Below are 21,169 nucleotides of genomic sequence, written 5' to 3' on the forward strand. Positions count from 1 at the left end.
AATGCAGCACGGAGAGCAATGCTGCAGTACAATCTCCATGATTACGATAAGGCGTATGGACAGAAGCAAAGGCAGCAACACCAGCTCTTCCGAGCAAAAGTGCGCCACCAGGAAGAGTTGGAGTTTGAGGACATAGAACAGCTGCATCGCTCGAACGAAACGCGCAAGTTCTACAAGAAGCTCAACGGATCCCGCAACGGCTTCACGCCGCGAGTCGAAATGTGCCGGGATAAAAATGGAGCTACAGTGGACTCTCTCGTTGTCGATATTGAAGGGACCGTCGAGAGCGGGAGTTATCAAATTATAGAACGGAAAATCAAAGCAATCTATTTGAAGGGATTGAAAAAATTATTGACAGCTGGAGCAATATTGATATCGAGAAGATCGACAGCCAGAGAGTCCACTGTATCATGACGAATTAGCGTGAGGTGATTGACAGGTGGAAGCAGCACTTCGATGAACACCTGAATGGCGCAGAAGCAGAGGCAGGGGTCCAAGGCGGCAGGAAAGAGGACTTCATCGGTACAGCGGGTCAGTGTCTTGCGAACCTTCGAGGTGAACGGACACTAGAGCTGCGGTATTTTTTACTACCTAAGCTCAGAGTTATTTCAAAAAAAATTCACAGTCTTTTTAAAGACTACCTGAGTTATTTTCCCAAATTCTAAACAGTCTTTTCAAGACTAACCCCACCTGAAATTTTGTTGTATTTTACAAACGAAGCCATCTTTTTAAAGAGAACTTTGCTTGCAAAATGCGTCAAAACAAAGGTAAACGCAAATCTTCTGAAGATTTGGTCGTTACGTCGGTGAAGCGTTTGAACGCTAAATCGGCTAACGGAAACAGAAAAAGAAAACAGCCTCTTCTGAGGTCTGATTCTGATTCTGAAAGTGAGGTCAATCCTCCAATTCCATTGGCAAACGGTTTCGGTGTTTTATCCGAAACTGTTGACAAGGATCCTTCTCCTCGTACTGAGCCTACTGCCGTCGAGAAACGAGTAAAGGCTCCGCCAATTGTAGTGACTTCCGTCTCCGATTTGGCCAGCTTTCGAACGCAACTGAAGAATTGCAAGGAAACTTGCAATTTGAAGGTTTCGTTCCAGCTTGGTCGAAGAGGAGAATGTCGCTTGTTGACGGAATCTTTACAAGATCACCAAACTTTTGTTGGTTATTTGAAAAACCACAAACACAATTTCTACACGTATGAGACCAAGAATGCTCGTCCATTCAAGGCGGTCCTGAAAGGTCTCTCCAACGACTTGTCGGTGGATGAGATCAAAAACGAACTTAAGGTGTTGCTTGGCTTTGCCCCATCCCAAGTAATACCAATGAAGAAAAAATCAAACGGGAATATTTCTCGCTTTGGTTTGACTTCACAATTTTATCTGATTCATTTCAACAGAAATGAAATCAACAATTTGAAACTTTTGGACAAAGTTCAGTTTTTGTTCCATGTACGGGTAAAGTGGGAGCATTTTAAGAAACATGGCGGTAATGGCCAGAATCTGACCCAGTGCCGGCGTTGCCAGGCATTCGGTCACAGTACTGATCATTGCGCCATGGTTCCAAAATGCATGGTTTGCGGGGATTCTTCTCACGACAAGGACAATTGTCCCGTGAAAGAAGTCACCCAATTTAAATGTGCAAATTGTGGTGGAAATTACAAATCAAATTTCTGGGATTGCCCCATCAGAAAAAAGGTTTTGGATTCTCGTGCTAAGCATCAGCCGAAATCCAAACCGAAATTTTCTCAAAGTCAGGTTGTACCTGCATCTTTAAATCAAACGTTCGTACTGTCTCACTCGAACAATGCTAGAAATACCCCTACCGTGGAAAAGTTAGGTAACACTAATGGTATTTCTTATGCCAACGTCGTTTCGGGTTCGGGTTCATCCACGAATTTTAAATCCTCTACCAATCTTCCTGAAATTGGGCAGGTACCTCAAATTTCATTTGAAAATGTTTCTGCTGGCAACGCTTTGGGATCTTCTGATCTCGGCGATGTTACGTTTGAAAAAATGACTTTTTTGCAAAACTCACTGTTTGGTTTGATTCAAACAATGAGTAATGCTACATCCATGATGGAAGCTATCCAGATTGGATTAAAATTTGCGAATGATGTTGTTCTTACCCTGAAGTTTAATCATGGATCTAAGTAATTCCATCAATATTATGAATTTTAATGCTCGCTCTTTAAAAGCGAAAGAAAATGAATTTTTCAACTTTTTACGAGTTCATAACGTGCATGTTGCTGTTATAACCGAAACATTTTTAAAAACTGGCACTTATTTGAAAAGTGATCCAGATTATAAAGTTATAACCAATAACAGAATGAATCGAAATGGCGGTGGAGTTGCAATAGTTATCCACCGTAGCATGACTTATAGCACGTTACGTGACTTTAAGTTAAAAGTTATTGAAAGTTTGGGCATTGAACTTGAAACTTCTTTTGGGAAAATTATGATTGCAGCTGCATATTTGCCTTTCCAATGCACTGGGGAAAATAAAAATTATTTCAAAGGGGATTTGAATAAACTTACTCGGCATAGATCTCGATTTTTGATCATCGGTGATTTTAATGCCAAACACCAATCTTGGAATAATTCAAAAGTAAATTCCAATGGAAAAATTTTATTCAGAGATTGCACTTCTGGTCTTTATTCGGTTTTATACCCGAATGGGCCAACTTGCTTTTCTTCTGTTAGAAATCCATCAACAATTGATTTGGTTTTGACAAATCAAAGTCAGTATTGTGGTCCTTTAGTGACTCATGCTGATTTTGATTCTGATCACCTTCCAGTACCCGAGCATGGGTAAATAACAAGGGAAATGCGTAATAATACCTTTCTCTGGTATCAATACCAAATTTTGTTATTCCAGGACCCTTTAAAATTTGTCTTAAGGATTATGCAAGAGCAAAATGTGCTATCATACCAATTTGAGGTATTGTTTTGATATTGCAAAATTGCAGAATTTGTCAATGGTCGAACACCACATTTTGGTATTCTTTTGGTATTACAGTATTTTATCAAATTCCTCTGAAACTATGGGAAAATTTTGACCAATTTTGACAAAATAATTAATTTTGCGCTAAAATGATGTCTCAAAGCGAATGCTTTCATTGAAAACCGGAAATTTCAAACTTGATTTTAAACATTTTTGATATACCCCCTAAAGAAATGACTTGAAATTGTGGAAAATTTTCTAAGTCAGGATGGCACATTTTGGTATTATTTTGGTTTTAAAGTGTTTTATCAAATTCCTCTGAAACTATGGGAAAATTTTGACCAATTTTGACAAAATAATTAATTTTGCACTAAAATGATGTCTCAAAGCGAATGCTTTCATTGAAAACCGGAAATTTCAAACTTGATTTTAAACATTTTTGATATACCCCCTAAAGAAATGACTTGAAATTGTGGAAAATTTTCTAAGTCAGGATGGCACATTTTGGTATTATTTTGGTATTAAAGTGTTTAATCAAATTCCTCTGAAACTATGGGAAAATTTGGACCAATTTTGACAAAATAATTAATTTTGCGCTAAAATGATGTCTCAAAGTGAATGCTTTCATTGAAAACCGGAAATTTTAAACTTGATTGCAAACATTTTTGATATACCCCCTAAAGAAATGACTTGAAATTGTGGAAAAATTTCTAAGTTAGGATGCCACATTTTGGTATTATTTTGGTATTGAAAGGTTTCAATTAATTCCTCTGAAACTATGGGATTTTTTTTATAAATTTTGATGAGATAATTACTTTTGCGCTAAAATGACTTGAAACCCAAAAATGTTAAAGCTGATTTTCAATTTTTTTTATATACCCACTAAGATTTTTTTTAAAACGTTGAAATTTGTCTAAGTTGGGATAACCAAATACTTTGAAAAACGAGTTAATCGACATTTTATTGAATTTTGGTGAATTTCAATCCAGTTTCATTTTAATAACACTTATTTTTCAATCTTGTTATTTTTTAGAATCTTCAAGAACTTCAAGCACAGGCCGTTCATCAACGACAAATGCATTCGATGTGGTGAAGAATATCACTAAGAACAACAAGGAATCATCAGGTGAGTAGATTTGGCTGTTGCATATGGATCATTTCCGTTTTTTCACTAACTGCAACTGTTGCACTAAAAATGGTATGAAAATACCAAATTTTGGTATTTCTTGCGCAAATAACAGGTACCAAAATGTGCTCTTGGTTGCCCAGTAATAGATGGTAAAATACCATGAAATCATACCAAAATCATGTATGTGGAAGACCACAGGAATACCAAAATCTGATTTTCCAAGGGCGCGGGAATACCTAAAAATTAAACAATGGCAAAACCAAGTTTTGGTATTCAAGCAATGTTCAAAAATCCAGAAGACCTCAACTTGGTATTGAAATGGTTTTATTTTGAGGTATTATTTTACCCTTGGAATAACATGGTTTGGTATTGTTGTGCCCTTCCACATACTGGACTTTGGTATGATTTCATGGTATTTTACCATCTATTACTGGGCAACCAAGGGCACATTTTGGTCCCTGTTATTTGCCCAAGTAATACCAAAATTTGGTATTCCCGTGTTATTTACCCCTGCTCGGGTAACGTTTTCACTTTCTCATGAAGCAGTTACCAGACCCAATAGTTCTGTGTTTAATTACCACAAAGCTAATTGGGACAGGTATCAGCATCATATTGAGAATAATTTAAATCATGATTTTGTTTTAGAAACCAAAGCTGATATTGATTCAGCCTTGGAATCTTTAACTAATGCAATTTTGGATGCTAGGAATATTGCTATTCCTAAAGTCCAAGTCAAATTTGATTCTCCCATTATTGATGACGATCTTCAGCTTTTGATTCGTCTGAAAAATGTTCGCCGAAGACAGTATCAACGTTCTCGTGATCCTGCACTGAAGCGAATTCAAAAAGATTTGCAAAAGGTTATTGACCACAGATTCAATCTCCTGCGAAATGAAAAGTTCGCAAGAGATGTCGAACAAATTAAACCTTATTCCAAACCTTTTTGGAAACTTTCAAAGGTTCTTAAGAAACCTCAAAAACCAATCCCTTCTTTAAAAGATGGTGATAATATTCTATTAACTAATGGGGAGAAAGCTCAAAAACTTGCTCAGCAGTTTGAGAGTGCTCATAATTTCAACTTAAATGTTTTGAGTCCTATTGAAGATCAAATTTCAATAGAATTCCAGAATATAGTTGATCAAGAATTTTCATCAGACGAAGTTTTTAATACAGATCTGAATGAAATAAAATCTATTATCAAAAAATTTAAAAATATGAAAGCCCCTGGTGAGGATGGCATTTTTTACATTTTAATTAAAAAAATACCTGAAGCAACTTTAAGTAGCTTGGTCAAAATTTGCAACAAATGTTTTGATTTGGCATACTTTCCCAGTAGTTGGAAAAATGCCAAAGTAGTTCCGATTTTGAAACCGGATAAAAATCCTGCTGAAGCTTCAAGCTATCGGCCCATTAGTTTGCTTTCATCTATTAGTAAATTATTCGAAAGAATAATTCTTAATAGAATGATGACGCACATTAATGAAAATTCAATTTTCGCTGATGAGCAGTTTGGATTTCGCCTTGGGCATTCAACTACCCATCAGTTGTTGAGAGTTTCAAATTTGATTCGAAGCAACAAATCTGAGGGCTATTCTACTGGCGCTGCTCTTCTAGACATAGAAAAAGCATTTGACAGTGTTTGGCATAAAGGTTTGATTGCGAAATTAAAAAGGTTTAATTTTCCGATTTATATCGTGAAAATTATTCAAAATTATTTGACGGATCGTACTCTGCAGGTATGTTATCAGAATAGCAAATCTGATCAACTACCTGTACGTGCCGGCGTCCCTCAAGGAAGCATTTTGGGTCCAATTTTATACAATATTTTTACTTCTGACTTGCCTGATTTGCCCCCAGGATGTCAGAAATCACTTTTTGCTGATGATACAAGCATCTCCGCCAAAGGTAGAAGCCTTCGTGTCATCACAAGAAGATTACAAAAAAGCTTGGATATTTTCAATTCTTATTTGAAAGAATGGAAAATTACTCCAAATGCTGCAAAAACTCAACTTATTATTTTCCCTCACAAACCAAGGGCTGATTTTCTTAAACCAAAAAGTCATCACATTATAAAGATGAATGAGGTAAATTTAAAGTGGGAGGATAAAGTGAAATATCTTGGACTTGTTTTTGACAAAAACCTTACTTACAAGGATCACATTGAAAGTATCCAGGTTAAATGTAACAAATATATTAAATGTTTGTATCCACTTATAAACAGGAATTCTAGACTTTGTCTCAAGAATAAACTGTTAATTTATAAACAAATTTTCAGACCTGCCATGCTTTATGCTGTGCCGATCTGGACAAGCTGTTGCTTAACCAGGAAGAAAAAACTTCAGAGGATTCAGAACAAAATTCTGAAAATGATTCTGAAACTTCCTCCCTGGTTCAGCACCAGTGAACTTCATCAATTAGCCGAAGTTGACACTTTGGATGTTATGTCCAATAAGATAATTGATGCATTTCGACAAAAATCATTGCAGTCTTCAGCTGCATTGATCCGCTCTTTATATAGTTTATAAGTTAGTTTTAAGGTATCCCTTTTCCCTTTTGTACATGTAGGACCTCCTACATTTGAAATCACTGAATAGCGAAAGCTACAATATTTCATGAATAAATGAAAGTTGCTTGTATTTAAAATTGAGGTGAAAAGTCATCGATTGTGATTGGACACTCAATAATATTTTAACTGAATGAATGTACATGGAAGAGAAAATCAAAATAAATATAAATTAAAAAAAAAAAAAATCGGTACAGCGGGAGAAGGAGAGGAGCCAGTTCCCACGATGAGGGAAGTTAAGGATGCCATCAAAAAGCTGAAGAACAAAAAAGCAGCGGGTAAGGATGGTATCGGTGCTGAACTCATCAAGATGGGCCCGGAGAAGCTGGCGTCTTGTCTGCACCGACTGATAGTCGGGGTCTTTGAGTCAGAACAGCTACAGGAGGAGTGGAAAATGCGAGTAATATGCCCGATCTACAAGAAGGGGGACAAGTTAGATTGTGAGAACTACCGTGCCATCACAATCCTCAACGTGGCCTACAAAGTGTTCTCCCAGATCCTCTTCAGCCGCCTATCGCCAATATCGGAAGGTTTTGTTGGAAGTTATCTAGCCGGATTCGTCATGGGGAGATCAACAACCGACCAAATCTTCACTGTGCAACAAATCCTCCAAAAGTGTCGCGAATACCAAGTCCCCACGCACCACCTTTTCATCGACTTCAAAGCCGCGTACGACTCCCTTTGACACCGAATTTCTATCTCATCACCGTTTCAGGCTGCAAATGATTGAAAAACACCTCTTTTTTCGCATGTATCACCCTCCGTCACGAAATATCAAAAAACGGACCTCGGATTCGTGATCAGGGACAAAAGTTACCCCTTAGGACAAAGTTTCACGCAAATCGAAGAGGGGTCGGGGCAACTGCTGTGTGAGTTGGCGGAGAATTACCCATATGCAGATTTTAGAATATTAACAATTTTTTGTGTGGGCAGTTGCCAATGTACGAAGACTTTTGGTTACAGTCAAAAGGAAGCTTCTAAACAGTTTCAACCGAATAAAAAATAATAAAAAATAAAATGTCATGAAATCGGTCGATTTCGTAAAGAAAATTGCTTTCTCTAAGCGGGCTTCGATCTTGATCCCGGGAACAACTTTGTAGAACATTGCAAAGCGCTTAGGAATTGATCCCAAAAAGATACAGGTTAATTTTTTGAGCATGTTTTTGAATGATACCAAAAAAGTAAACTCTAAACAACAGTGAAGGAAAAAACTTTAATGTAATAAATGTGTAAATAATGTAGCACTATTTACAAAATTTATTATCTAAAATCACAGCATCATTGATAAATCGATGCCTCTGTGCTCTCTTATGCTTACTAGATAACTAGCAAGCTTAGTACAAGAGAGCACAGAGGCATCGATTTGTAGTTAAAAAACTACAAACTACTCTTCCCTTGAAAATGATTTGTAATACATTTTAGAATTTACCCTTGATTTCTGAGAAAAACTATGTTTTCATAAAAAAACAACAATTTTCTTACACCTAATTTTATTAAGATTCCTGAATACACCCCTGTACATCCAAAGCGCCATGGTGGTACAATGCGAAAAATGACATCAAAAATCTGTCTTGCGAACCTTCGAGGTGAACGGACACTAGAGCTGCGGTATTTTTTACTACCTAAGCTCAGAGTTATTTCAAACAAAATTCACAGTCTTCACCTGAGTTATTTTCCAAAATTCTAAACAGTCTTTTCAAGACTAACCCCACCTGAAATTTTGTTGTATTTTACAAACGAAGCCATATTTTTAAGAGAACTTTGCTTGCAAAATGCGTCAAAACAAAGGTAAACGCAAATCTTCTGAAGATTTGGTCGTTACGTCGGTGAAGCGTTTGAACGCTAAATCGGCTAACGGAAACAGAAAAAGAAAACAGCCTCGTCCGAGGTCTGATTCTGATTCTGAAAGTGAGGTCAATCCTCCAATTCCATTGGCAAACGGTTTCGGTGTTTTATCCGAAACTGTTGACAAGGAACCTTCTCCTCGTACTGAGCCTTCTGCCGTCGAGAAACGAGTAAAGGCTCCGCCAATTGTAGTGACTTCCGTCTCCGATTTGGCCAGCTTTCGAACGCAACTGAAGAATTGCAAGGAAACTTGCAATTTGAAGGTTTCGTTCCAGCTTGGTCGAAGAGGAGAATGTCGCTTGTTGACGGAATCTTTACAAGATCACCAAACTTTTGTTGGTTATTTGAAAAACCACAAACACAATTTCTACACGTATGAGACCAAGAATGCTCGTCCATTCAAGGCGGTCCTGAAAGGTCTCTCCAACGACTTGTCGGTGGATGAGATCAAAAACGAACTTAAGGTGTTGCTTGGCTTTGTCCCATCCCAAGTAATACCAATGAAGAAAAAATCAAACGGGAATATTTCTCGCTTTGGTTTGACTTCACAATTTTATCTGATTCATTTCAACAGAAATGAAATCAACAATTTGAAACTTTTGGACAAAGTTCAGTTTTTGTTCCATGTACGGGTAAAGTGAGAGCATTTTAAGAAACATGGCGGTAACGGCCAGAATCTGACCCAGTGCCGGCGTTGCCAGGCATTCGGTCACGGTACTGATCATTGCGCCATGGTTCCAAAATGCATGGTTTGCGGGGATTCTTCTCACGACAAGGACAATTGTCCCGTGAAAGAAGTCACCCAATTTAAATGTGCAAATTGTGGTAGAAATCACAAATCAAATTTCTGGGATTGCCCCATCAGAAAAAAGGTTTTGGATTCTCGTGCTAAGCATCAGCCGAAATCCAAACCGAAATTTTCTCAAAGTCAGGTTGTACCTGCATCTTTAAATCAAACGTTCGTGCTGTCTCACTCGAACAATGCTAGAAATACCCCTACCGTGGAAAAGTTAGGTAACACTAATGGTATTTCTTATGCCAACGTCGTTTCGGGTTCGGGTTCATCCACGAATTTTAAATCCTCTACCAATCTTCCTGAAATTGGGAAGGTACCTCAAATTTCATTTGAAAATGTTTCTGCTAGCAACGCTTTGGGATCTTCTGATCTCGGCGATGTTACGTTTGAAAAAATGACTTTTTGCAAAACTCACTGTTTGGTTTGATTCAAACAATGAGTAATGCTACATCCATGATGGAAGCTATCCAGATTGGATTAAAATTTGCGAATGATGTTGTTCTTACCCTGAAGTTTAATCATGGATCTAAGTAATTCCATCAAAATTATGAATTTTAATGCTCGCTCTTTAAAAGCGAAAGAAAATGAATTTTTCAACTTTTTACGAGTTCATAACGTGCATGTTGCTGTTATAACCGAAACATTTTTAAAAACTGACACTTATTTGAAAAGTGATCCAGATTATAAAGTTATAACAAATAACAGAATGAATCGAAATGGCGGTGGAGTTGCAATAGTTATCCACCGTAGTATGTCTTATAGCACGTTACGTGACTTTAAATTAAAAGTTATTGAAAGTTTGGGCATTGAACTTGAAACTTCTTTTGGGAAAATTATGATTGCAGCTGCATATTTGCCTTTCCAATGCACTGGGGAAAATAAAAATTATTTCAAAGGGGATTTGAATAAACTTACTCGGCATAGATCTCGATTTTTGATCATCGGTGATTTTAATGCCAAACACCAATCTTGGAATAATTCAAAAGTAAATTCCAATGGTAAAATTCTATTCAGAGATTGCACTTCTGGTCTTTATTCGGTTTTATATCCGAATGGGCCAACTTGCTTTTCTTCTGTTAGAAATCCATCAACAATTGATTTGGTTTTGACAAATCAAAGTCAGTATTGTGGTTCTTTAGTGACTCATGCTGATTTTGATTCTGATCACCTTCCAGTAACTTTTTCACTTTCTCATGAAGCAGTTATCAGACCCAATAGTTCTGTGTTTAATTACCACAAAGCTAATTGGGACAGGTCAGCATCATATTGAGAATAATTTAAATCATGATTTTGTTTTAGAAACCAAAGCTGATAATGATTCAGCCTTGGAATCTTTAACTAATGCAATTTTGGATGCTAGGAATATTGCTATTCATAAAGTCCAAGTCAAATTTGATTCTCCCATTATTGATGACGATCTTCAGCTTCTGATTCGTCTGAAAAATGTTCGCCGGAGACAGTATCAACGTTCTCGTGATCCTGCACTGAAGCGAATTCAAAAAGATTTGCAAAAGGTTATTGACCACAGATTCATTCTCCTGCGAAATGAAAAGTTCGCAAGAGATGTCGAACAAATTAAACCTTATTCCAAACCTTTTTGGAAACTTTCAAAGGTTCTTAAGAAACCTTAAAAACCAATCCCTTCTTTAAAAGAAGGTGATAATATTCTATTAACCAATGGAGAAATAGCTCAGCAGTTTGAGAGTGCTCATAATTTCAACTTAAATGTTTTGAGTCCGATTGAAGATCAAATTTCAATAGAATTTCAGAATATTGCAAAACAAGAATTTTCATCAGATGAAGTTTTAAATACGGATCTGAATGAAATAAAATCTATTATCAAAAAATTTAAAAATATGAAAGCCCCTGGTGAGGATGGCATTTTTTACATTTTAATTAAAAAATTACCTGAAGCAACTTTAAGTAGCTTGGTCAAAATTTGCAACAAATGTTTTGATATAGCATATTTTCCCAGTAGTTGGAAAAATGCCAAAGTAATTCCGACTTTGAAACCGGATAAAAATCCTGCTGAAGCCTCAAGCTATCGGCCCATTAGTTTGCTTTCATCTATTAGTAAATTATTCGAAAGAATAATTCTTAATATAATGATGACGCACATTAATGAAAATTCAATTTTCGCTGATGAGCAGTTTGGATTTCGCCTTGGGCATTCAACTACTCATCAGTTGTTGAGAGTTTCAAATTTGATTCGAAGCAACAAATCTGAGGGCTATTCTACTGGCGCTGCTCTTCTAGACATAGAAAAAGCATTTGACAGTGTTTGGCATAAAGGTTTGATTGCGAAATTGAAAAGGTTTAATTTTCCGATTTATATCGTGAAAATTATTCAAAATTATTTGACGGATCGTACTCTGCAGGTATGTTATCAGAATAGCAAATCTGATCAACTACCTGTACGTGCCGGCGTCCCTCAAGGAAGCATTTTGGGTCCAATTTTATACAATATTTTTACTTCTGACTTGCCTGATTTGCCCCCAGGATGTCAGAAATCACTTTTTGCTGATGATACAAGCATCTCCGCCAAAGGTAGAAGCCTTCGTGTCATCACAAGAAGATTACAAAAAAGCTTGGACATTTTCAATTCTTATTTGAAAGATTGGAAAATTAATCCGAATGCTGCAAAAACTCAACTTATTATTTTCCCTCACAAACCAAGGGCTGATTTTCTTAAACCAAAAAGTCATCACATTATAAAGATGAATGAGGTAAATTTAAAGTGGGAGGATAAAGTGAAATATCTTGGACTTGTTTTTGACAAAAACCTTACTTACAAGGATCACATTGAAAGTATCCAGGTTAAATGTAACAAATATATTAAATGTTTGTATCCACTTATAAACAGGAACTCTAGACTTTGTCTCAAGAATAAACTGTTAATTTATAAACAAATTTTCAGACCTGCCATGCTTTATGCTGTGCCGATCTGGACAAGCTGTTGCTTAACCAGGAAGAAAAAACTTCAGAGGATTCAGAACAAAATTCTGAAAATGATTCTGAAACTTCCTCCCTGGTTCAGCACCAGTGAACTTCATCAATTAGCCGAAGTTGACACTTTGGATGTTATGTCCAATAAGATAATTGATGCATTTCGACAAAAATCATTGCAGTCTTCAGCTGCATTGATCCGCTCTTTATATAGTTTATAAGTTATTTTTAAGGTATCCCTTTTCCATTTTGTACATGTAGGACCTCCTACATTTGAAATCACTGAATAGCGAAAGCTAAAATATTTCATGAATAAATGAAAGTTGCTAGTATTTAAAATTGAGGTGAAAAGTCATCAATTGTGATTGGACACTCAATAATATTTAAACTGAATAAATGTACATGGAAGAAAAAATCAAAATAAATATAAATTTAAAAAAAAGACATCAAAAATCAATTTACTACTATTTAACCGAATTATTTAAATTGTTTGGATAGAGAATTGAAACTCTGCGTAAGTTGAATGTAAACGCTGGCAGTTTTCAGATAAATCAGCTAACTTTTTTGATTTTGATATTAATATGGTTCAAAAATAGACGGCAAAATTTAGAAATATTGAAATTTTCTAAGTCAGGATGCCACATTCTTGTATTATTTTGGTATTGAAAGGTTTCATCGAATTCCTCTGAAACTATGGGAAATGTTATATAAATTTTGACGAGATAACTAATTTTGCGCTAAAATGACTTGAAACCCAAAAATGTTAAAGCTGATTTTCATTTTTTTTTCGATATACCCACTAAGATTTTTTCAAAAACGTTGAAATTTCTCTTAGTCGGGATAACCAAATACTTTGAAAAAAAAACGAGTTAATCGACACATTATTGAATTTTGGTGAATTTCAATCCAGTTTCATTTTAATAACACTTATTTTTCACACACAGGCCGTTCATCAGGTGAGCAGATTTGGCTGTTGCATATGGATCATTTCCGTTTTTTCACTAACTGCAACTGCTGCACTTTAGGTATTCCCGCGCCCTTGGAAAATCCGATTTTGGTATTCCTGTGATCTTCCAGGTCTTCCACATACAAGATTTTGGGATGATTTCATTTTATTTTACCATCTATTACTGGGCAACCAAGAGCACATTTTGGTCGCTGGTATTTGCACAAGTAATACCAAAATTTGGTATTTTCATACCAAAATAAAATGAAATTAAATCATACCAAAATCTTGTATGTGGAAGACCTGGAAGACCACAGGAATACCAAAATCGGATTTTCCAAGGGCGCGGGAATACCTAAAAATAAAACCATGGCAATACCAAGTTTTGGTATTCAAGCAATGTTCAAAAATCCAGAAGACCTAAACTTGGTATTGAAATGGTTTTATTTTGAGGTATTATTTTACCCTTGGAATAGCATGGTTTGGTATTGTTGTGCCCTTCCACATACAAGACTTTGGTATGATTTCATGGTATTTTACCATCTATTACTGGGCAACCAAGGGCACATTTTGGTCTCTGTTATTTGCCCAAGTAATACCAAAATTTGGTATTCCCGTGTTATTTACCCCTGCTCGGGAGAGCTATGGAAAATTATGGAACAGAACGGTTTTCCCGGGAAGCTGATCAGACTGATCAAGATGACGATGGATGGGGCTAGGTGCTGTGTGAAGATATCGGGTGCGGAATCGGACTCGTTCATTTCACTTGGGGGGCTTCGGCAAGGCGATGGGAGCTCTTGTCTTTGTTTCAATGTCGTGCTAGAAGGTGATATGAGACGAGCGGGCTTCAATATGCGGGGCACGATCTTCAGCAAGTCCAACCAGTTTATCTGTTTCGCCGACGACATGGACATTGTTGGCAGAACGTTCAAGGCGGTTGCAGATGCGTACACCGACTTGAAGCGGGAAGCAGAGAAGGTTGGGCTAAGGGTGAATGTGGCGAAGACAAAGTACCTGCTGGCAGGAGGAACCGAGTGCGCATTGGACCAAGCGTTAAAATCGACGGGGACGAATTCAAGGTGGTGGAGGAGGTTGTATACCTCGGATCGTTGGTGACGTAGGACAACAGCTGCAGCAGGGAAATTCGGAGGCGCATCATCGCTGGAAGTCGTGCCTATTTCGGTCTTCACAAAAGCCTAAGGTCCCGAAAATTCTCCCTACATACGAAGTGTTCCATCTACAAGTCGCTGATAAGACCGGTCGTCCTCTACGGGCACGAGACGTGGACAATGCTCGAAGAGGACTTACGAGCACTAAGCGTCTTCGAACGTCGGGTGCTAAGGACCATCTTTGGCGGCGTATATGAGACCCGAACAGGGGTAAATAACACGGGTGTTCGGACGGTGGCAAATAAAACCAGATTTTGTATCAGCTAATGCAGATCAAACTGTAATTATATTTTAGAATTCAATTTTAGTTCGTTGTTTTGTTTTTGTTTGAAAATTGTCTTACATTGATTGGTTTGTTTTTGTACCGTTTTGTACCGAAACCTTCTCGCTCCGCCTTCGACACTGGCAACCTATCGATAATTTTAATATTTATTTACAAATAGTTCTAAGTTTTAATCTGTGTAACAACTCACAAATTACCCCAGCGGTGACGACTGCACCTCTTTGCCGGGCGCTTTTAGTTTATGTTGCCTGTCGCGCGGTTCTGTGTTTCAATGAGTGTTAATTGTCATTGTTCACTTTGGTAGTAAATTACGTGTTACCTGTTCTCCACTGTACTGTACTGTTCAATCCGTCCTGTCCGAACTGTCTCGTCCTGGCCGACCCGTTTCGAAGTCCGTACTAGTAGATTTAGGAGTTTTTAATCTGTTCCCCTTCGCTGGAGTGTTTGTTTACGTCTCACCTGGATTTATTGTGATCGTCTAACCAACTCGTGAACACGTCTGCATGCCCCGTTCTAACTGTTGTGCACTAAAACTGTCCTTCGTTAGCCACAATCACTAAACACTCTCCTGCTCGTGGAAACCTCCAACTTCTTCGTTCAACGCGTTTTCTGTTTGTCCTCGTCCCTACTTTTACTCCTGTTTACTTCCTCCTCTCTTGATTCTACTTTACTATAATTTGTTTATGTTTATATTTGTGTTGTGTTGTGTAGCGCTGCGTGTACCGTGACCCTGCCGTGTCTTCGCGACCTATGTCGACTTGGTGGCAGTGTTGTCGGAACATTCCCCGGCCCGTAACCCGGTCCGGGAGTCCGCTTCCGGTTGAGGGTTACCTTCTCGTACCTCCAACACTGCCAGCTTCGCCACCGCTCGCTTGTACCTGCCGCTGTTGGTGCGCACCCACGCCTGGCGTACTCGGCCGTCCTTGCCCACGATCGGTTCCTCCACGATGCCCCGAATCCAGCTTTTCCGGTTGTTGCCTTCGACGATGTAGACCAGGTCTCCGCTCTCCAGCGGCCTCGACTCGCCGAACCACTTGGTCCGCCGATTCAGCGTTGGCAGTTACTCGTTGATCCACCGTTCCCACATCACGCTGGCCAGCTGCTGGGATCGTTGGTACGTGTCTCGTAGTGCCACCGCCGGATTTGGCGACGGAAGAGCCCCGCCCGGTTGGTTTGGTGAGGCGCCTCGCAGGAAGTGGTTAGGGGTGATCGCCTCGGCTTCGTCCGACTGCTGCGACACGTACGTAAGCGGACGGGAGTTGATCATGTCCTCCGCTTCAACGATGGCCGTCTGTAGGATCTCGTCCGTGAGCCGCCGACCGTCGTCCAGCGCCGTGAGTGCCTCCTTGACCGATCGTACGAGTCGCTCCCAGACACCGCCCATGTGAGGTGCCAGGGGAGGGTTGAACGACCACTTCGTCCGTGCGTTGGTCAGCTGGTCCGCGCAGTGTTCGCTGATGTCTCGGACGTCCTTCGTCAGCTCCTTGCTCGCCCCTTGGAAGTTGGTCCCGTTATCTGAAAGAAACTCAATGGGCCAGCCTCGCCGGCCGATAAATCGGTGAATCGCCATCAAGCACGATTGGGTTGTGAGTCCGTGCGCCACCTCCAGATGCACTGCGCGCGTTGCCATACAGGTGAATAGTGCAATCCACCGCTTCTCCGAGCGGCGTCCGACGCTCACATCGAACGGTCCCAAATAGTCGACGCCGACGTAGCTGAACGGACGAAGGTACGGCGTGAGACGTTGGACCGGGAGCGATGCCATCCTGGGGATTGTCGGACGTTTGCGGTGAGCTTCGCACCACACACACGCCGACTCGATTCGCCGAACAACCGCGTCTACCTTCGGGATGTAGTACAGTTGCCTCAGCTTGTTCTTGACCGACTGCCGATATCCGTGTCCGCACCGCTCGTGGTAGTCTTGTACAATCAGCTCGGTAATTCGGTTGTTCTTTGGCAGTATCACCGGGAAGCGCATGTCGAACGGGAGAAACTCGGCTTGCTCCAGCCGTCCTTCCATCCGGATCAGTCCGTTCTCGTCGACCAACGGTGTGAGCTGGTACAGGGGGCTCGACTTCTCCAGCGCGATCCACTGGTTTGTCGGGCGATTCTTGTTTCTCGTGAGCACCTTCATCTCGTCAATGTAATCTTCCGTTTGTGCCATTCTCATCAGGTACTGCTCCGCTCGTTCGTGCTCGTTCTGTTGCAGTGGAACTCGTACTGACGAACCCGCCGTCGACCCTAAGAGCTTCTCCTGGTTCCTGGTCGCTTGGAGCTTCTCCACCGGCAGTCCTTTCACCTTGCGCTTGAGATTTGACACGAACCGGCAAACAGTTGCCATCGTTCTGACCAGGACAGTCCATCTCGAGAACCGGCTGACATCCACGAGTGACTCCACGACTTGCACGTCGTGCAAGAGCAAATGAATCCGCAGCTCAACAGTTGTGTTCGGAGGTGGAAGCGCTTTCTTCGGCCAGTCCTTCTGATCGTCGTACACGAATCTGGGACAGCGTACCCAGGGACTGCTCGGGCTCAAGTCGAGATCGGTGCTCCACTTCGTGAGGATGTCTGCGATGTTGATCCGGGTCGACACAAAGTTCCAGTCGTCGATGTTCGTCAGACTGAGGATCTCTCCAATCCGAAACCCGACGTACTGCTTGTACCGGCGCTGATCGGACCGGATCCATGACAGCACAACCGCCGAGTCGATCCAGAAGAACGTTTTGGTGATTGTGAAGTTGTGGTTCTCGTGAATTGTCTGCGACATCCGGGCGGCTAGGCCTGATCCGTTCAACTCCAAGCGCGGAACGGCGGTCAACTGCAGCGGTGCCACCTTCGAGCGACTCATAACGAAGGCACACTCCACCTCACCACGCACTATCGCGCGAAAATATCCAACGCAACCGTACGCCTTCTCTCCAGCATCTGCGAAGATGTGTAGCTGGATTTCTTTGATCTCATCCGATCGCGCGTTCCCGAAGTAGCTACGGGGCAGCCTAAACGTCTGAGCATCCAACAATATACTCGTCCAACGCAGCCACATCTTGAAAGAAAGCTCGTCAATGAACTCGTCCCATTGGCATCCCGTGCGCCACAGGTCCTGGATCAGCATCTTTCCTCGAATCGTCACTGGTCCAAGAAATCCAGCCGGATCGAACTGCGACATCACTATGCTGAGCACGATTCGCTTCGTTGGACGCGTTTCCCCGCTCAGCACCTCCGCGTACTCCGACTTCGTCATCGTTGTGAAGCTGAAAACGTCTTCCGCAGGATCCCAGACGATTCCCAGCACGCGTTCGTACTCCGGTCCCTTGTCCCGGTTGAAATCGACCGTGAAGTCAACGCTTTTCTCTCCCAACGCTTTCAGGACCGTGGCGGAGTTGGACACCCAGTTCCTTATGTTGAATCCACCCCGCGAGTGTACCTCCTTCACCTCCTTGGCTCGCTGAACTGCCTGCTCCACGGTGTCTACGCTGTCGTAGTAGTCGTCCACGTAGTGACGCTTTATGATCGCTGCTGCGGCTTCCGGAAACTTCTCTGCGAACTGATCTGCGTTCAAGTTCTTGACGAACTGCGCCGAGCACGGCGACGACGTCGCGCCGAAAGTGGCCACGTCCATAACGTAGATTCCCGGCTTCTCGGTCGCACTCGTCCGGAACAAGAAGCGCTGCGCCTGCTTGTCCTCCGGCCTGATCCGTATCTGGTGGTACATCTCCTGGATGTCGCCTCCAATGGCGATCGGCCGCTCTCGGAAGTGGTTGATCACGCGGAGCAACGGAACCAGCATGTCCGGACCCTTCAGCAACTCTGTGTTCAGGGATGTGCCGTTGACCGTCGCCGCAGCGTCCCAGACCAAGCGCACTTTCTTCTTGCGAGGATTCACCACAACGTTTAACGGTAGATACCACGCGGCCTCGTTTGGCGTCTCCGACAGCTCTGCATCGGTGATCTTGTGCGCGTACCCCTTGGTTTGATAGTCCTCGATCTGCTGGCAAACGTTTTCCCTCAGCTCTGGATTCTTCTCCAACTTTCTGTCGAGCGCTTTCATCCGCCGAACGGCCATCGGGTAGCTGTCGGGAAATTTTCTTTCGTCCTCACGCCACAGCAAGCCGGTCTCGAAGCGTTCGCCTACTCGCTTCGTCGTCGCTAGCAGGATCTCTCGCGCTCGCTTCTCTTCCACTGGTTCGGGAATCGGAAACGCAGATGGCGCCTGGTCATCGAGCATGTACTGCTCCTTCAGCATGTCGTGTAGCTGCTGGTTGGTCACAGGCGCGACCGAGTGTAGATTCAGGAAAGCGTGCGTGCTCGCTCTTCGCTTCTCCGCACCGTACACCGTCCACCCGACCTTTGATCGTACGGCTATCGGCTCACAGGACTTGCCGATCCTCGACTCCAACGGCGCGAAAAGGTGAAGGTTGTCCAGACCGATCAGTATCGTTGGAACACCTGACGGGAGATCTTGCAGCGGCACACCGGACAAGTGCGAATACTTCTTAACTACCTCTCCGTAGTTCACGTTCTGCTCCGGAAGTAGCAACTTCCCCACGGTTCGCGTGTTCATCAGCGGAAACTTCTCCGTCGAGCCCCTGGCCGACAGCATCAAGTCCACCTTGCGCGAGTCGTCCTCAATCCGGTTGATATTTCCGGTCCAGGTGACGATCAGCGGCTCCGAAACACCCTCCGCCTTTAACTGCTTGGCCACCGCGTCGTCCATCAGCGTCGCCGACGATCCTTCGTCCAGAAAAGCTACCGTGTCGAACTGCCTTTTCCCTGCGTACAACGTCACGGGCATCATGCGGAAGATCACTGAACGACCCGTGCTCTCCGCCTTTTGCAGCTGCACCGACTCTTCCGCGCGGTGCAAGAGAGGATGATGGTTCCCAACACAGTTAGGGACCGTGCACCTGACCCTCGAGTTGCACGGACTGGATCCATGCTTGTTCAGGCACCGGTTGCACAGATTCAGCTTGCCAACTTCTCTCAAACGTTGCGCTACGTTCATCCGCTTGAACTGCTCACAGGAACGCATAAAGTGATCCGTCCGCTTGCAGATCCAGCATGGTTTGCTGGGCTTTTCTGCGCGCGCTGCTTCGACCCTCTTCTGCTCCGATTCGTGGACGTGTACGAACTCTTTGTTGTGCGCCCTTCCGCTTCCCATCTTGTGGTGGTCGCTTAAGTTCAGCGACGAGAACTCCGCCACCTCTGCAGCATCGTTCACGATCTCCTTCATGAAATTGGTGAACCTGCGAAGCGGACTTTCCTTCCTGCCCCGTTTGAACCTGACCCAGTCCATCTGGTAGCTCGGTGGCAGCTTCTCGACCAGTTCCTGCACAATCTGTGCTGTGCAAATCTGTGCTTGTCTGCCTTTCTGCAGAACATGCACTTGATCTCCTTCAATCGAGCAACCATTTCCAAAGCGATCAAATCCGATCAATCAATTTTGATTTTGTTCGGACGGTGGCAAATAAAACCAGATTTTGTATCAGCTAATGCAGATCAAACTGTAATTATATTTTAGAATTCAATTTTAGTTCGTTGTTTTGTTTTTGTTTGAAAATTGTCTTACATTGATTGGTTTGTTTTTGTACCGTTTTGTACCGAAACCTTCTCGCTCCGCCTTCGACACTGGCAACCTATCGATAATTTTAATATTTATTTACAAATAGTTCTAAGTTTTAATCTGTGTAACAACTCACAAATTACCCCAGCGGTGACGACTGCACCTCTTTGCCGGGCGCTTTTAGTTTATGTTGCCTGTCGCGCGGTTCTGTGTTTCAATGAGTGTTAATTGTCATTGTTCACTTTGGTAGTAAATTACGTGTTACCTGTTCTCCACTGTACTGTACTGTTCAATCCGTCCTGTCCGAACTGTCTCGTCCTGGCCGACCCGTTTCGAAGTCCGTACTAGTAGATTTAGGAGTTTTTAATCTGTTCCCCTTCGCTGGAGTGTTTGTTTACGTCTCACCTGGATTTATTGTGATCGTCTAACCAACTCGTGAACACGTCTGCATGCCCCGTTCTAACTGTTGTGCACTAAAACTGTCCTTCGTTAGCCACAATCACTAAACACTCTCCTGCTCGTGGAAACCTCCAACTCCTTCGTTCAACGCGTTTTCTGTTTGTCCTCGTCCCTACTTTTACTCCTGTTTACTTCCTCCTCTCTTGATTCTACTTTACTATAATTTGTTTATGTTTATATTTGTGTTGTGTTGTGTAGCGCTGCGTGTACCGTGACCCTGCCGTGTCTTCGCGACCTATGTCGACTTGATGGCAGTGTTGTCGGAACAACGGGAATACCAAATTTTGGTATTACTTGGGCAAATAACAGAGACCAAAATGTGCACTTGGTTGCCCAGTAATAGATGGTAAAATACAATGAAATCATACCAAAGTCTTGTATGTGGAAGGGCACAACAATACCAAACCATGTTATTCCAAGGGTAAAATAATACCTCAAAATAGAACCATTTCAATACCAAGTTGAGGTCTTCTGGATTTTTGAACATTGCTTGAATACCAAAACTTGGTATTGCCATGGTTTTAATTTTAG

The 21,169-nt window shown here is 41.9% G+C and overlaps 2 protein-coding genes across 10 annotated transcripts in view; both read right to left on the minus strand.

Moving 5' to 3' along the window:
* Positions 1-21,169, minus strand: part of LOC120424064 (probable ubiquitin carboxyl-terminal hydrolase FAF) — a 406,051-nt gene that overhangs the window by 241,209 nt on the left and 143,673 nt on the right. The gene's annotated exons all lie outside the window — the stretch shown is intronic.
* Positions 14,565-19,918, minus strand: LOC128093063 (uncharacterized). 4 transcript variants are annotated; one of them, XM_052708597.1, is made up of 4 exons: positions 15,079-19,918; positions 14,939-15,017; positions 14,810-14,880; positions 14,567-14,746 (listed from the first exon to the last, which is right to left on the minus strand). In XM_052708597.1, exon 1 carries the CDS (start codon positions 19,910-19,912, stop codon positions 15,680-15,682), a length of 4,233 nt encoding a protein of 1,410 aa, XP_052564557.1. In that variant the 5' UTR covers positions 19,913-19,918; the 3' UTR covers positions 14,567-14,746; positions 14,810-14,880; positions 14,939-15,017; positions 15,079-15,679. The 4 variants fall into 4 exon arrangements, with proteins under 4 accessions (XP_052564558.1, XP_052564557.1, XP_052564555.1 ...); XM_052708598.1 differs by having other exon boundaries at positions 14,565-14,614; positions 14,680-14,746; positions 14,810-19,918; XM_052708595.1 differs by having other exon boundaries at positions 14,810-19,918.

This window comes from Culex pipiens, chromosome 2, assembly GCF_016801865.2.
Source record: "Culex pipiens pallens isolate TS chromosome 2, TS_CPP_V2, whole genome shotgun sequence".
NCBI lineage: Eukaryota > Metazoa > Arthropoda > Insecta > Diptera > Culicidae > Culex > Culex pipiens.

Excerpts from the sequence above, each read along its gene's own strand:
- LOC128093063 (XM_052708598.1), bottom strand. The coding sequence starts at position 19,912 with ATGGACTGGGTCAGGTTCAAACGGGGCAGGAAGGAAAGTCCGCTTCGC.